Consider the following 15,789-nt stretch of genomic DNA (forward strand, 5'->3'; position numbering starts at 1 on the left):
TCTTGGGTCAATGAACTTTGAGTCCTTCACTGAAAATTCAGTCTAAGGACTAGGAATGTTTATGAGCATTCCACAGGCGTCACAGCTCTTCTAATAGGCTCATGAAGCAAATGACAGACACAATTTTAGCCTATGCTCTCTATAAGAGGTTTCCTAGGAACATCTTAGAGTTGCTGATCTCCATGGATTTAATATCCTAAAGAACTCTTTTATTATATCAAATAAATAGGACTGTCCAAATGTATTATAGCATCAACTCATTCTAAGATACTAAGGGAGAAATCCTATGCATGGTTACACAGAAAAAGTCCTACAACTCCCAGAATTCCTCAGCTACTGCTAGAAATTGTAGAAATTTCTCGGTCTAAACATGCATAGAATTGTGCCTTAACTTATTCTATAATTCTATCTGTGACTAAAATTGTTCTAGTTTGGCTCTTATTTAGATTAATATTCAGTAGTAGTTTTGGTGCAGCCACACTTCTAGTTCAATTTCAATTCAGGGAGAAAGTACAGTATCATACACACAACGTGAAAACACTAATGATAGAGAATTGTTAGAGAACATTCCTGTTTTAGCAGACGATCTATGAACACCTTTTTTCATTATGTCTCTAAAAGAATTAAAGAAAGGTATGAAATATTCCTTGAGAGTCTAGCCCCTTGTAGTCAAAGTGCTGATTGTGGTTCTGTTAAAGTTGAGGAAAACAGAGGTTAGGGTTTCTTCTGGCTTTCAAAATTAGGTTTGATTTGACTTCCTGCAATTAAAACATATATTAAGCAAGTGCAAGAGTTATTTAACATTACAGGTTAGAAAAGCCTATTAGGAAAAAGTTGACATTTTGACCCTCTTCCATTCTGTTTTCCAAAACCTGCATGGCATTAGCTTAAACCTCTTAAGGAATTAGTTTACTTTGATAAAAGAGGTATTGTTTCATTATTTCAAGACTTATCTAACCAAACTAACTCAAAGTATGTATGACTTTCCATTAAAATAAGAAAAAGCAGGAGCTAACAATTATGTATAACGAAAAGGAAATTTTCTGCCCTCCAGATGTTTTGGACTGTAAGTCCCATAATATCTAGCCAACATACCTGAGGTCAGAAAAGTGGGAAGTCATAGTCCAAAACATCTGAATGGTACCAGTTGCCTACATCTGCTCTAAGTGGACCAAAAACAGAGACCATGCTATATGGTTCTATCCTTATCACTGACATAACACACTTGAAAAATCTTTTATAGCCAACTACAACTTAATAGCCAAGTGGAATCTAGGCTTAGAGTATATGTTTATGTGTTTCTCCCAATGATGGTTTTCCATTCCACACCCACGATTAATTTTACTCTGACATGCTCAAGCATCTAGTATATTGACCAAGGGTAGTGCTGGCCCATACAAAGGCCAACATTTTTAAAAGGCTTTCTGCACCATTCAGACATCAATTCCTACCTTTGTCTACTCCCCAGTCCCAAATTGTACCAGCTGATTCAGCCTGCTTAACTGGCAATCTTGGTTTATCACATACATAATCCCTCTCTTTATGCATAGCTAATCACTTCAGCAAAATAACAGTATTACTAAATGTGTTTATTCACAACTAATTATTTTTGCACTATATTTAATAAATCTTCCACTGCCTGAAAAAAAACCATTGTTTTTATCTGAGCAACTGCATAATTTTGAATTTTAAACTTCATACTCTCTGGAGCTCAGAATACTCATGATTTGGGCTTGAAAATGCATGCTGTGCTTTGCTGAGAAAAATATATGATTCTGGCTATATTGGGAGTTCAGAAAAAGAAACCAGTCTTTTATCAGTTTGCTGTGTTTCCATCCTCCACAATTCCTTGGCAAACAAAACAGCAATAAAGCCGCAGAAACTGGTTTAGGAACCTTAGATGTATCTAGGTCTGACATCTAGATCGAGTGTTGTGCAGCTCCTTTCCAGGCAATTCGACCTGTATCCAAGCACTTTTGTTTCTTAATAATAATGCTTTTTGAAGGTCCCAATTGCTGTAGTTTCTTCCAATCTCTAAGTGCCCCATCCAAATCAGAGAGAACCCATGCTGGCAACGTCAGCACAAGATCCCATGTTCAGATCACTTGCTCATATGGAACAGAAAGTTTGTTTATCTATATTACTGATACTGAAGCACATGCATTATGGGACATCGGTGGCGGCAATCCTTATACATTCTACTTAGAACCAGTATTTATTTCACAAACTGGTACCAGTGTGTAGTGTATATCTTCCTTTGTCATGAACAATCCGAACTGACTATACAAGGTGGGACTATTCTCAAATTAGACTAAATAATAGGATCAGAACCACAGCAGTTTACTAGGACAGTTTAAGCAGTTTCTGTTCATTCTACAGAAGTATACAATGTTGGCATTTCATATCATTCATAAAACAATTGCTTGTACTCCTACCAGAAGGCTGAATACAGTTCATGCCTCTTGCTTCTGGTGCTAGCTTAGATTTAGGCATGGGTAGTGAAATGTCTACTCCTGCCTTGCTATGAAATTACAGAAATCTGTGACAAATGAAAGAAGGGCCCATAGAATACTGAGAATAGAGAACAAGGGGGGAAACTCAGGTTAGTTCTTATCTTAGATAAACCAAAAAATTAAATTTCCCTGGTCATGATCAAAAAAGGAACAGATAGAACTATTGCATTAAACAAGCCAGTATCCTGAACAGCTTTTAACTGAACTACACAAATGCTTCATTTGCACATAACAATATGCCAGAATACTGAGGTAATCCTGATTTATCTTGTATAAGCAATGTGCTGGTACATGATGCCTGACCGTTTTCACTTGCCTTTCCCTACCAGAGGAAGTGACTAAAGTAATGAAAACAGAATAGGAAACTTAAAGCTTCACTTCCTTTGCCAAAGCAGGACTCATCACTTGTCATTCCTTTAACATGCCAGAATTCAGGATCTGTATCCAGTTTCCAATACCTGGCTTGTTTGGTAGCAGCAGGAGTACTTGTTAGATATAACACAAGCAGGAGTACCTGTTTAGATACAACACAAAAGCTGTTGCCTCCTGGTTAGACTATTGTAACTAGATAATTTTAGCCTGATTAGACTTTTGCAAATTAAACAACATAAAGCTGCCTCCAAAGGCAGCTTGGAAGCTTCAGCTCATGAGGAATGCAGCTGAAGCGGTTTGGTTGCTTGTGGGGGCCAGTTGAGCATTTAACCCACTAATTTTCTATCAGCGGCACTAGCTGCTAGTGTGTTTATGACCTCAGTTTAAAATGATGGTGATCACCTACTTCAGCTGTATTCCTGTCTATTTATGCCTGGGTCTCCAGATCAGCCCCAGAGACCCTCCTTCACAGGCACATCAGTACAACATAAAGTATAGGTAGCCACAACAGGTAGGGTCTTTTCTGTGGTGGCCCCAACTTTGTGGAATGCTCATGTGGAATGCATGAAACATATACAGAGTTTCCTCTCTGACTATTTTTAATCAGCTCCTAAAAGTCCCAGAGGTTGTAGATCAGTGGTTTTCAACCTTTCCACAGATGGGAACCAGCAAAAACAGGAAAATTGCCTTGGGGACCGCTGAGACAGAACTAAAAAGCACCATACACATAATACAGTATTTTGTGTATTAGTTTCCAAGCACAATCCCAAAAAAATGAAAATTCTCCAAAACAGCCAGAAACTAAGCAACAAAAAATGTCAACAAAAGAACAAAATATCAAAATCGGATCAGCATAGCTTCCAGGCAGGCCCCACCAAGCCATCTCTCCCCTCCCTGGCCCGTCAGCACCAGCAAAACCACCCACAAACGCAATGCCAACTGAAGAAGGGGTGGTGGAACACAGCCAGCCCCTGTGCCAGTCCATGGCAAGCAGGATGCACCCCCGCCCCCCGCACGGACAGGCAGGAAATCTCCCACAGACCAGCAGCTGAAAACCATATATATGCCCATATAGGTTGTAACATACTGCAATGTTTTTAAAAGTTTTATGCTGGTATTTTAGTTCATTGCATTTTAAGTTGCTGTTTTAACATGTAAAACCACCTTTAAAAATTAAAATTTGTTAGCCACTTTTCTCTCAAAAGGCAGCTTTAAACGTTTTAAATAAATAAACCACTCCTGCTTGTAGTCAATGCAGGAGTGGTGTCAATGCACGCTGTCCATGAATGATAGGCCAAGATTCTCCGGAATTCTGACATATCGTAATGTATGAATGCACCCACAGGGAGGTTCTATCATATAATCCACAAGATCATACAGATTTTTTTAAAAAACCTGCATGCCCAAGTGTTATGATGGGAATCTACAGCCTCTATTTTTGGAGCTATAATGTATGCAGATGAAGAAATTTAAATTCCTTCTACGATGACTATGCAGAACACTTCCATACGGATAAACAAAATTCCTTCAAAATGTAGGAAGGCCTTTAATAATCAACACCATCATCAGTGTCATTTTCTTCATCTATATGGAAGTGTTCTTATGCATCATGGAACAGTCCTGAAGTCTGTTTTTGTGCTTTATATGCATGTGTTACCACTTCAAGAGCTGGAAGGCATCTGAACGCTAACAAAACACATGGGTAAGAATTTGTGGTTTTCACAGCTTTGTGAATTATACAACAGTCTCACTTTCTGAAACTCTGTTCAAGCTCTTACAAAAAAAATTTGTCTACCATGTCTTCTGTTAGCTTACAGGTTTATATGGTTCCTTGGGACTTCAACATGCTCCTTGGATTATGTTCATGGGAAATGAATCTTATTCTAGTTAAGTTTCCAGTATACTTCCTACCTGCCAGTCCTCCTCATCTTTGTCTTGACCTCTCTGGCTCGCTATAGAAATGTTCCCTTGGACTGCTGTTTTCATTTGCCTCATCCCTAAACAGATGCTGTAGGGATCCCACTAATCTAACCTAGATACGCCTCAATCCCTACCAAAGACATTTCTGTCAGCTTCTCATATTTTTCAATGCCACTGAGCATCTCTATTCTTTGGGTTTCCTTGTCATTCAATTTTACTCAGTAATCCTACAGGATAAGGAAGAAAGAATGAAGTTGGAAAAATTGCTTTTTCCTATGTCTTAGAGTTCCTACCAGCAAGGTAGAAAGTTGGAGTGGACTTTTAATCATTTTTGCCTTTGGTTCCTTCATCAGGTTTCCCTCCCCTCCCATAGGTCCCAGTGGGAGGGAAATTGCCCACATTAGCTCCAGAACTTATATAATGCTATAGAAATGGAACCCCTGATGCACTCCCAGCATGCACCTTCTTTTACCCTCACTGACATGAGAAAAGTTTTGTAGAAGGCTGCAGTAGTTTCTATGACTTATGGCAGTGGACTCCCTTCTCTGAACACAGATTGCCTTCCTTCTCTGACCTCAAGGGCAAGACAAGAGAGAGAGAGAGAGATCCACTCTTGCCAATGTCCCCTAAGATGCCCCTCCAGAGACCACAGGATCACAACCTTAGAAAGCCTTGTAAATTCTTACAGTGTGGCCTGCCCTTCCTCCAAGAATACCATAATATGAAAAGGTAGTATTTTAGGACAGTAACATAAACAGATTTCTGTGGTACAGTCTTAATGCTTAAATAAATGAAATGGCTTTCTATCTATAACAGAAGGGAAGTCAGCATGAGGAGGTTCTTTTTTTATTGGCAGCAAAGCATGTTCTTCTAGCAAGAAGAATCTTAAACAGTTTGCAAGACACATACAGAAATGTTCCAGCTATCCTAAATAAAGATGACAAGAATGCCAGCCAAAGAAAGAGTACAGCTCTGTCCTTTTACAAGCATAGTTTTGAAAGTGCCCTTTGGATTACATAACTCAACTATACACATCTAAATGGAGGTTGCTATTTATTTCAAACAAATAGTAGGAGATATTTCTGGACAGGACGACTGCAAGAAAAGAAGCACACTCATTAGAGTGCTTGCTGCTGTTTTAACTACATTTCATTAGTCAAGACAGATCTAAAAGCCACCTCACATATTGCATTTCTTCAGGAGCATAAAGAAAAAAATACATGCTCTGTAAAACAGCAATGTGTTTGCCCAAATGAATTAGCTTGAGCCATATTTATGACAAATACATACACACACACACACACACCAGATTATATCATTCACAGTTTAAACAGATACAGAAAGCTTCTGAATGGATTCTTCTCATTCAACTTCCATAATTTGCATATATCAAAATATTATGACCAAAGCCAATGATACTGCCTCTCTTCTCACTTCAATATCCTGTTTCTATGGGAAGATGCCACACTGTTCCCCCCCCCCCCCCCCCCCCCATGACTCTGACAGAGATAGCCAGCAATCTACGGAAGTGGTTGCCAGGTGGCCAGCATCCACCTGCAAACCCTTTCTGGCAACTTGTGATTCTTAAAAAGAGACCCCTCTCTTTATCCAAGTTTCTGCACATAGAGTGGGCCATTCACTCCGTCCTGGACATAAAGGCAGACTTTTCCATTCTCCCAGGTTCTCTGGCGTGTGTAGAGACCACTGGGAACAGGAGGAATCACACAAGGCTTTGGAGAGAGCCAAGTATCTCCAAAGTCTAGTCTGTCTTCTCTCTCAAGTCTTCAGCCTGTTTCTAGACACAAACAAAGGCTACTGAGAACAGCCAAATTTCTGCAGTGACATTGCTAAAATATTATGAGAAACCACAGGCTCATGTTCTCTCCACTTCCATCCGTACTGCTTTTGCACCCATGAGGAGACTGAAACCTCCAACTTTCAATTATGAACACAGCCCTCTGTGACATCTGAAACTCAAGGAAAAAGAACTTGAGAATAAAGCAGGATCAAAATGTGGCTTCTGATCTTACCTTGTTCTCAAATCTAAAGTAAATTTAAATATACCAGTTTCTCAGTTTGGGTATCATAAGAAACTGCTATGAGCTTTAAAACTTCTCTTCATGAAGCAAATTGGAGGAGGAGGAGAGAATGTGGGCCCAAGGTTTGCTGCAGCTCATGAGGAGAAAGGGGTACAAAAGCTCACCCAGCCTTGTTCCCAAAAAACTGAACTGTGGTTTGACACCATGTAAGCATGCCAACTCCAAGTTTTAGAACCAGCTAAATAAAGCTTCATTAATGAAGAATGAGTTATTATTTCCAGTTATTTATGAACCAAGTCATTATTGTCAAGAACTTTCCTACCTAGTTTGGTTGACCACTTCTTTTCACAGGCATCTTGCAAGGAATGATTAAGCTCCTATTGAGGGATTCAGGGCCACCAGACCCCCGTTGACTATTCTCCAAAATAGAGATCCTCTTTGGAGGAACTGCATATGAGGGTAGCCTCTTGCTACACATTCCCACCCCTGCACTGATTATGCAACCTCATCTAAAACTACAACCAATAATGTTGTTCAGCCATTTTGATTTTTTAAAAAATTAGTCTCTGGTGAAATCCTATGCATGTTTAGTGTGGCTGGCTGGGGAATGTAGAACTTTTTCTAAATGTGAAAAGGATTGGGTCCCTACTAAACTACACCAGTTCAGTTCAGAGTATTTATTTTGCTTAAGCACTTTATAAGAAAACACAGAGAAAAAGAATTAAAATTAAAAGCAATTTAGGCAAGAAAAGGGATGCAGGTGGCACAGTGGTTTAAACTGCTGTGCTGGTTGATCGAAAGGTTGCCGGCTTGAATCTGCACAACAGGGCGAGTTCCCGTTGCTCCGTCCCAGCTCCTGCCAACCTTGCAGTTTGAAAGCATGCAAATGCAAGTAGATAAAAAGGTACCACTTTGGTAGGAAGGTAACAGCGTTCTGTGCACTTCAGTGTTTAGTCATGCTGGCCACATGACCACGGAGACTGTCTATGGACAAACGCTGGCTCCCTCGGCTAGGAAACGGAGATGAGCACCGCCCCCTAGAGTCAGGCATGACTGGACTTTAATGTCAAGGGGAAACCTTTGCCTTTACCTTAGGCAAGAAAAGGAAAGATAATTTCTCTATTCTGGCTCTACATTAATAAAAGTTTGGACAAACTTTTAAACAAAGTTTGAACAAATCTGGGAGACACTCTTAAAAGCAGTCAGCTTTAACATGATTTACAATATTCTGGCATCTCCTGGTAGTATTGAGCTGGGGAAAATAATCCTGGCTTGTTTGAATAAGCCACAGTTAAATGTAATGACAGTTCCAGGTTCTGACATAATGACAAACCACTGCTAGCTGAAAATAGATGCTGTCAATCTCCTCCTCCTTAATTTGTTAAATGAAAAGCAGTATATCAATGTTCCTGCTGATAATAATTCTGGAATAGAAGAGAGAGGAGTATTTCAGTCCAAGGTTTCCCAAGAATCGTTCCACAGCATTAAAGTATGATTTAGAAGTATATCAAAACAAGGCCAGAAAGTTATTATATTAAGATTCTGCATATTTACAACACATATAACATTCACAAGGATGAAATTATCAGACTTGTTTTGCCTTGAGGGATGCTTTGGAGGAATAATATGTTTAACCAATGAGGCATAGAAGCTAAGCCTTGCAGAGTGGAAATTTAGTTTAATTGGAACTAAATTAATTTTAATTCTTTGAACATTATTTTTATCTTATTTGTATTGTTTTTGTTTGTTTGTTTGTTTTATTCCTCGTTGTGAACTGCCCAGAGAGCTTTGGTTATGGGGAAATTCTGAAGCTGGTCTTTCCAGGGGTTTTGTTGATTACTAAAGGCAAATGAAGCAACAAAGGAATCTATCAGGACAAGATTAAGTTTCCTAACAACTACTAACTGATGAATACTTATGAGGCAGGCAGAATGTACACTATGCTGGGGGGGAAACAGTCATTGTAAAACAGTTCTCGGGGACTATTTTTTGCCAGAATGTGATTAATCAAGCATATTTTCAGAGCAATCTTGTAGCCAGTTTCTAGTTAAAGGTAGACTGGTTAGCAAAATATATCCGACATGGGTTTCTGCATCAGATACACCTGTGTTACCAGATCACTGACAGATGTCCTCATTCTATAATGGAAAAAAGTGAGTTCAATTTTGGTGTTTGGGATCAGGAGCATATTAAATGATAAATATGGTGTGCTTGAAAACTGGATTTGAAACTCTCAGGGTGAAGGGAATAGTACTAGCACTAACAAGTATAAGGAACTGTGCAACCATGATGCAAAAATCTAGAATGAAGGGCACTGTAGTATAGTGGCTAGCATTTGGGGCTGGGCAGTCTCAGGGTCAGGTACCCACATGAAGCTAAGTGACTTTGCACCTCAGTCGACCACCACCTAACCTACCTCACAGAGTTATTGTGAGGATGAAATGGAGAAGGGGCTGCTTGGAAGAAATGAATGAAGAAATGAACATGCTCTTTTTTCTTTAACAGATTTTCCACCTAATGTCAAAAAGTAAAAAGCAGGAGGACAGTGGAAATTGTCATTATGTTAACCCCCCCCCCCCAAATGAGGTAGGGTGATGCTCTGAGAAGTTTCATCTGGTATTTATCTACTGGATTTTTATCCTGCCAGATTAGCCAGCCTGCACTATGGGTACAAAACCATTTTTCAGCCAAGGGTTGCCTATACTGGGATTAATCCACTGAGGGCCACATGGGTGGGACCAAATCCAGCAGTGGGGCAATACCAAGCCAAATGTAAATGGGGCTCTGCCTTTTGCTCCTCCTTCTGCCAGCTCCCCCCTCTCTCTCACACACAGGGCTGATCAACTCATAGCAACCATCAAGAGTATAGACAAAGTATATGATGTTACTATTTTGGCACTGAATTGCAGATTGTTGTTTTGAGTTTTGAACTATGGTTTAATTCTGGATTGTTAACCACATGAAATTCAAAGAACCCATGTTCCAGAAAAAAATTGCTTTTTTCTGGCACACAGTTAAGACAGCCATTTATGCTGAGGCCTTTAAAAGATTTCCCAGGGAACTGAGGTTATTATCCAGATTATTTTGTTTTCTTTGCAGGGCCATTTTACTGTGTGTTTTCATCTATTTTAAATTCATTGTAATATTTTGTTTTTATGATATTTGTATTATATTTTATAGTTTTGTGCTGTTTTTGTACCATGCAGAGTGCTTCCTCATGGGATGCTATAGAAATAAATAAGTTTGTTGTGTTATGAACTCTGAGTTGTTTATCACTAATAATCTATAGTGTAAGATGTGTACATAACCCACAATTCAATAACAACCCATATTCAACCTCTTTTCTGAATTGTCATTACATACCAACCAGATCACAGTTTGCCTAACAAGTTACCAAGGAAGGACAAATGATTCTTGCCAGAGGCCTGAACTAACTGCTTGCAGAAAGCTTTTAAAATTAAGTCAAGGGCCACATGAAGTCAGACTTGTGACTGCAGGTTGCATATTCCTGTCCTAGGATATCAATTGCCTAACATTTGTAGACCTGGAAAAGGTAGAGAGAGGGTGACCCAAATTATTAGGCAAATTGAACATATATTTATAGAGAATCCTAAAACTGGGTGTTTTAGTCGGGGTGGGGGGAGAATAACTGAAGGGGAAAAGGTTGAGAAGTATCTCTTAACACTACACTGCTGTTCTAAGCAGTGTAACTGATTGGCAGATTTAAATATTTATAGAAATACAGCCTGCTGCATGAGTTTTTAAGCAAATGATTTTATTAAACTAACAAGATTGTTTAAACACTGGCAGTTGCATTAAGTGCATTAGCACTTGCATTTAATACAAAGTAGTTGCAATAATATACTCGGATTTGTAAATGGAATGATTAATTGCTAAAATGAATTAGATATAGTATTTAATCACCACTACCAGCTCCCAAGAATAATCCAAAAATATATTCAGGATGTTTCCTTGAGGCTTTGACCATAATGCAAGGTTAAAATACTACAAATAAATGGATGCAGCTTGCTTTGTAACATCTACTTCTATTACTGATGCATGTGCCAACATTGGTATTAGTCCCTAGTTCTGTAAAACCCTCATTATTTTTGTACCTTGTTCCATTTTAAGTTACCTAATTCTAATGATATAGCACATCACACTTTTGGCTCAGTTTACTCCATGTAATAGATGGCAAAAGAAGAAGGGGACGGCAGAGGATGAGGTGGCTAGATGGAGTCACTGAGGCAGTTGGTGTGAGCTTAGGTGGACTCCGGGAGAAGGCGGAGGACAGGAAGGCCTGGAGGAGTGTTGTCCATGGGGTCGCGATGGGTCAGACAAGACTTCGCGACTAACAACAACAACTCCATGTAAATTGCAGCAGGGTAGTTTCTCATCTTCTATTTCTCCTTTTCATCACCATCAGGTAAGGCTGTGGTGTGCTAAACTGGTGTCTGGCTGTGACAGTGGACTATATGAGAGCTAACAAACTGAAGCCTGGTCCAGGCAAGACTGGGATGCTGTTGGTGGGTGGTTCATTCTCTTCTAGATGGTGTTGCACTATCCCTAAAGGCGCATGTCCGTAGCTGCTCCTCGATCCACCTCTGTCTCTTGTGGCTTAGATGGCATTAGTGGCTCAGAGTGCCTTCTACCAGCTTCGGCTGGTGGCCAAGCTACACTCCTATCTGGATAAGGATGGCTAGTTTCTGTAATCTACACTAAGGTAACCCCTAAATAGATTACTGCAATGCATTTTATGTGGGACTGACCTTGAATATGCTTTAGATGCTGCACCACATGCTGACTGCAGCATCCAGATTAATGGCCAGAAATATACATCTAAACAAATAAAACCTTCTCGAACCTACTTGCATTGGCTGCCTATGCGCTTCCAGGTCCAGATCAAGTTTTTGGTTTTAACCTATAAAGCCTTATTGGAATCACAATACCTGTTGGAGTGCCTCTCCAAGGCACAAATTACCTGGACACTATGCTTAATCTCTGGGGCCTTCAAGCGCCAACTACAGAAGCAACTGGGAGAGTGGCAACACTTTACTATGGTAACCGTCCATCTATGGAACAATCTCCCCACTGTGGCCAACCTGGCGCCAACTTTGTCATCTTTTCTGAGACAGATCAAGCCACCCTTTTATGCTGAGGCTTTTAAAGATTTACTTGGCTACCCAGGGGCTGACCCCAGATGTTTTCTTTTACAGGGTCATTCTTTGTGGTATATTTTAGCTGCTTTAATTTTTTCAATGTTTCTCTGATTTTATGGTATTTGTATTGTATTTTAGTGTCTTGTTTTTATGAATTCTTGTAAACTACCCAGCAAATTTTGGCTATGGGGTAGTATAGACATGAAATACATAAGGGAGCTTTATGGCTAATGGGTCAGAATGAAAGTCCAATAAATAATTCCAGATTGGATTGCTTTGAATTTCATTTTAAAGACACGTTCTGATCTGAAGAAATACAATCTTGCCAATACTGAATTTATAATGTACCATGAAAGGTCACACTAGTCAATATATAAGTGATTGTAAAGATATGCATGCAGTCATCATCCTATGAAACTGGAATTAAAGTATGCACTATCTATTCAATGCAAATTTCTCAAAGATATTTGAAAAGCCTATTCACTAACCATTATTCCCTGGCACCATGAGAACTAATACTACTTATTTGCAAAAATTGGCTGCATAATCAAACGGTAAAGACTAACAGTCACATCTAAAATAATGCGTAACAAAAAGAGGCAAGAAAAAGAATTTCATTGAAAGGAGTGTTTCTTTTTTCCACACTGATAGTGTGCTTTGGAAGAACCAGACCTATTAGGAATAAAGAAACAGTTGCAAAAAGGAATCTGTTTCTCCAAAAGGTGAAAAAGATTTAAACACCTAATTCCTGCACCCTGTCATAAAATTTATATGGCATATAACAACATGTTAAATTCTATCTTCCAGCTATGAAGATGAAACATGAGGCACCATGACAATGAGGTAGGCTTTTCTGTACTGTTGGGATGAATTCCCTTTACACGCTAAACAAGTGTACTTTAAACTACAACAACAGGAGGAAAGAGGATACTACTTTATCCAGAGAAAAATGAGAAACCAGTTCCTTTGTTTAGTTATAAAAAACCTAAAAGAACATTAATATTTCAATTTTCTATGCCAATTATTCAAGCCATAAGCTACAGAGTCCACTATATTGGGGGACTTACTCCTGTGTAAGTCTGCACTTATGCAAACTTAAGTTAAAGTAAATCCTGTTGGGTTCAACAGGATTTACTTCTGAATAAACATCAACAGCATTACTCTGCACAACTGCAATACTATCCTCATTTATTTGAAAGTAAGCCCTGTTGACCTTAGAGGGACAGTGGAGTGATGCACATAGCTTTGTCCTGCATATGTAGCATTTTCTGCAATCACAGAGCCTATCCTTGTTAAAATAGAGTTTCAACATCAATCAACATTATGTAGCATGCTTATTACAAATGTACCCCAAATAAATATAGTTTTGCTGCGATTCATTGTTGGATTTTGCTACCAATGTAATGTTCTGATGATTCCTAAAGGTTGCATTGCAACCCTTTGGAAGGGTTAGATTGTAAGCTTTGAAGCGAGCTTTACCGTATGCTGTAAGCACCTCTTGATGCTTGCTGAGCATAAATACAGGGGAAGCTATTATTCATTACTTTTTAAATCCCAGTTTACCTGTCAAGCACCTTGGCCTTGGTAAACCACAGGACTAAGAGGGTTAAACTAGGGGGTGTGTCTGTATTCAAATGATGCGGGGAAGGGTCAGAAGAGCCAATGAAACTACAAGCTATACTTAGCCCTGGGAAGATAAGCTGTAGAGACAATTCTAGCAAAGCTTTTATGGATGACACATGCACTTTGTCCTTAGCCACCAGGTTATTTGAGCACAGGCAAGACATTAAAATAGGTACTGCAGCTTACCTGAAGTTCGCACCAAGCCACTTCAACCCAAGTTTCCGTATCTAGCCCCTTATAGACGGTTTTGAAAGAACCTCTTCCAAGTTCAATATCAAACTTTAGAAACCTGCCGTCAGGGGAGGTAGCCACGGCTTTCATATCGGCCTCTTCCTCCTCTTCCTCGGCCTCCTCTTTCTTGGGCTTGCTCTGATCCTTGGGAAATTCGGGCGCCTCTTTTTTCTCGGCATCCTCCTTGCCGCTACCCTCCTTCGGCTCGTCCCCGGCTGTCGAGAGGCCCTCGGGGGCCTCCCCCTTCGCCTGGGCGGCGGGCTCTCCCTGGAGCCGCGTCTCTTCCACCAGCGGCCTCTGCCCTGCCTTCGCCCGTTCTGCAATTATCCTCCTGGTCTTGGAGAAGAGAATGATCTTCTTCTGCTGCGCCGGCAGCTCCGGCTCCGCGGGCTCGAAGGTGGGCTCTTCCTGGTCGGAATCCACCACACTCCTCCGCAGGAAGCGCAGGTGGGCGGTTTTGGGATCCTTGGCGTAAGGCACACGGGGGAAGGGGGCGGGCGCCGCGGCCCTGCCTCCCTTCGCCATTGCAGCAGGGTCTGTGCCGGCCACGCTGCCTGCCCCATCAATATTCATCCCCTTCCTGCCCGCAGGAGCAACAGCAGTCGCCGCGGGAGGGGCGGCAGATCCTGCAGCACGAGCAGCTGAAAACTCGCCGACGCCGCCTGCCTCCAGCGGAGGTGCCGTCCTGGCATCGCCCCCAGTTTCCATTACAGCCGGGCGTGCAGCTGCTGCGTCCGCCGCCGCGGGAGAGAGTGGTCGCGGTGCCGCCCGAGGCACTGTCCCCGCTTGGTGGGAGTCATCACGGTGCATCCTTGCGCAGGAAGTGAGCAGAGCCACCTGCGGGGCAAAATACAGGGGAAAGAAAAGAAAAGCAGAATCGCTAGGGATGCTGCTCCACGAACTCCACCTGGCGAGACACTGGGGGCGGAGACCACCTGCCGGAGGGCTCCCCCGCCCCACACACGCACCAAGCTGAGCAAGACAGCCCAGAGATGGGCTGGATCGCTCCCGATCTCCCACGAGCTCCCTTTCAGCATTCCTCCTCTCTGCCGCTACGGGGGAAAGGGGAGGCGGAGGATCCTTTAAAAAGCCCCTGTTCCTTCCCCAGTGATTTAAGAAGGAATCTCTTCCAGGGAAGTGAAGCGCCGTTTCCAAATGCACGTCCCTCCTCGGAGGAGACGAACAGGACAACTCCGATTAATTCGCCCCGCCGCCTTTCACCCTTCTTCCAATTTCGGCATCCCCCAACCCTGCCCAGTCCCTTCCAGCCAGAAACCAATTGGACAAGCTTCCCCCGCGCCCCGATACAGGCTCACGTGCCTTTAAAGAGCCGGGCGTCTTCTCTCCCCCCACCGCATCCCCGCCCCCCTGCGCGCGCGCTCGGCAGCCTCCCTCCTCAGCCAAGTCCCCTTTTTATATGGACGACGGACGCCTCTCCCCCCTCTGTCGCCGCCACTCGCGCACCAGCCTGCTCGGCGAGGGAGCGCCCCGCAGACCGGCTCACGCGCTCCGTCCTCCTCAGCCCACTTCCAGCGAGCGCCCAGGGCTGCCGTCTCCCCCGCCCCCTTTGCCCACTTCAGCCATACTGCAGCTCCTCAATGGAAAGCCATGTTGAGGCTGCGAGACCGGCAGGGAGGCAGGTCGCGGGCGCGGCGCGGCGAGGCACCGTGGATGGAGCCTGGACCAGGCACGTCCCCCACCCCTCGGCTCTGTGCATGAGAGACAGGCGCGGGGGCGGGAGCAAATCACTGTGAATGTCCCCACCTCGGCGAGCCTTTCCCCCGTGCCGAAAGCCCCCACTTAGACCGCAGCCTGCAACGCAGGCAGGGCACGCCACCATCGAGGAGTCCGCAGCCCAGCCCCGCTGCCGGCGGAGGCGAGCGCTGCTGCTGCTGCTGCTGCTGCGTCCTTCGTGGAACCGGGGAGGGAGGG

The 15,789-nt window shown here is 42.4% G+C and overlaps 1 protein-coding gene across 1 annotated transcript in view; it reads right to left on the reverse strand.

Moving 5' to 3' along the window:
* WNK2 (WNK lysine deficient protein kinase 2) overlaps positions 1-14,682 on the reverse strand; it is an 89,325-nt gene extending 74,643 nt beyond the window's left edge. The window contains exon 1 of the mRNA XM_044451513.1: positions 13,780-14,682. Coding sequence (XP_044307448.1) covers positions 13,780-14,667 — 888 coding nt within the window. The 5' untranslated portion in view covers positions 14,668-14,682. The remainder of the gene's footprint in view (positions 1-13,779) is intronic.
* Between the last annotated feature and the right edge of the window lie 1,107 nt (positions 14,683-15,789).

Source organism: Varanus komodoensis, unplaced genomic scaffold (assembly GCF_004798865.1).
Source record: "Varanus komodoensis strain SLA01 unplaced genomic scaffold, ASM479886v1 scaffold6_2, whole genome shotgun sequence".
NCBI classification, from domain to species: domain Eukaryota; kingdom Metazoa; phylum Chordata; class Lepidosauria; order Squamata; family Varanidae; genus Varanus; species Varanus komodoensis.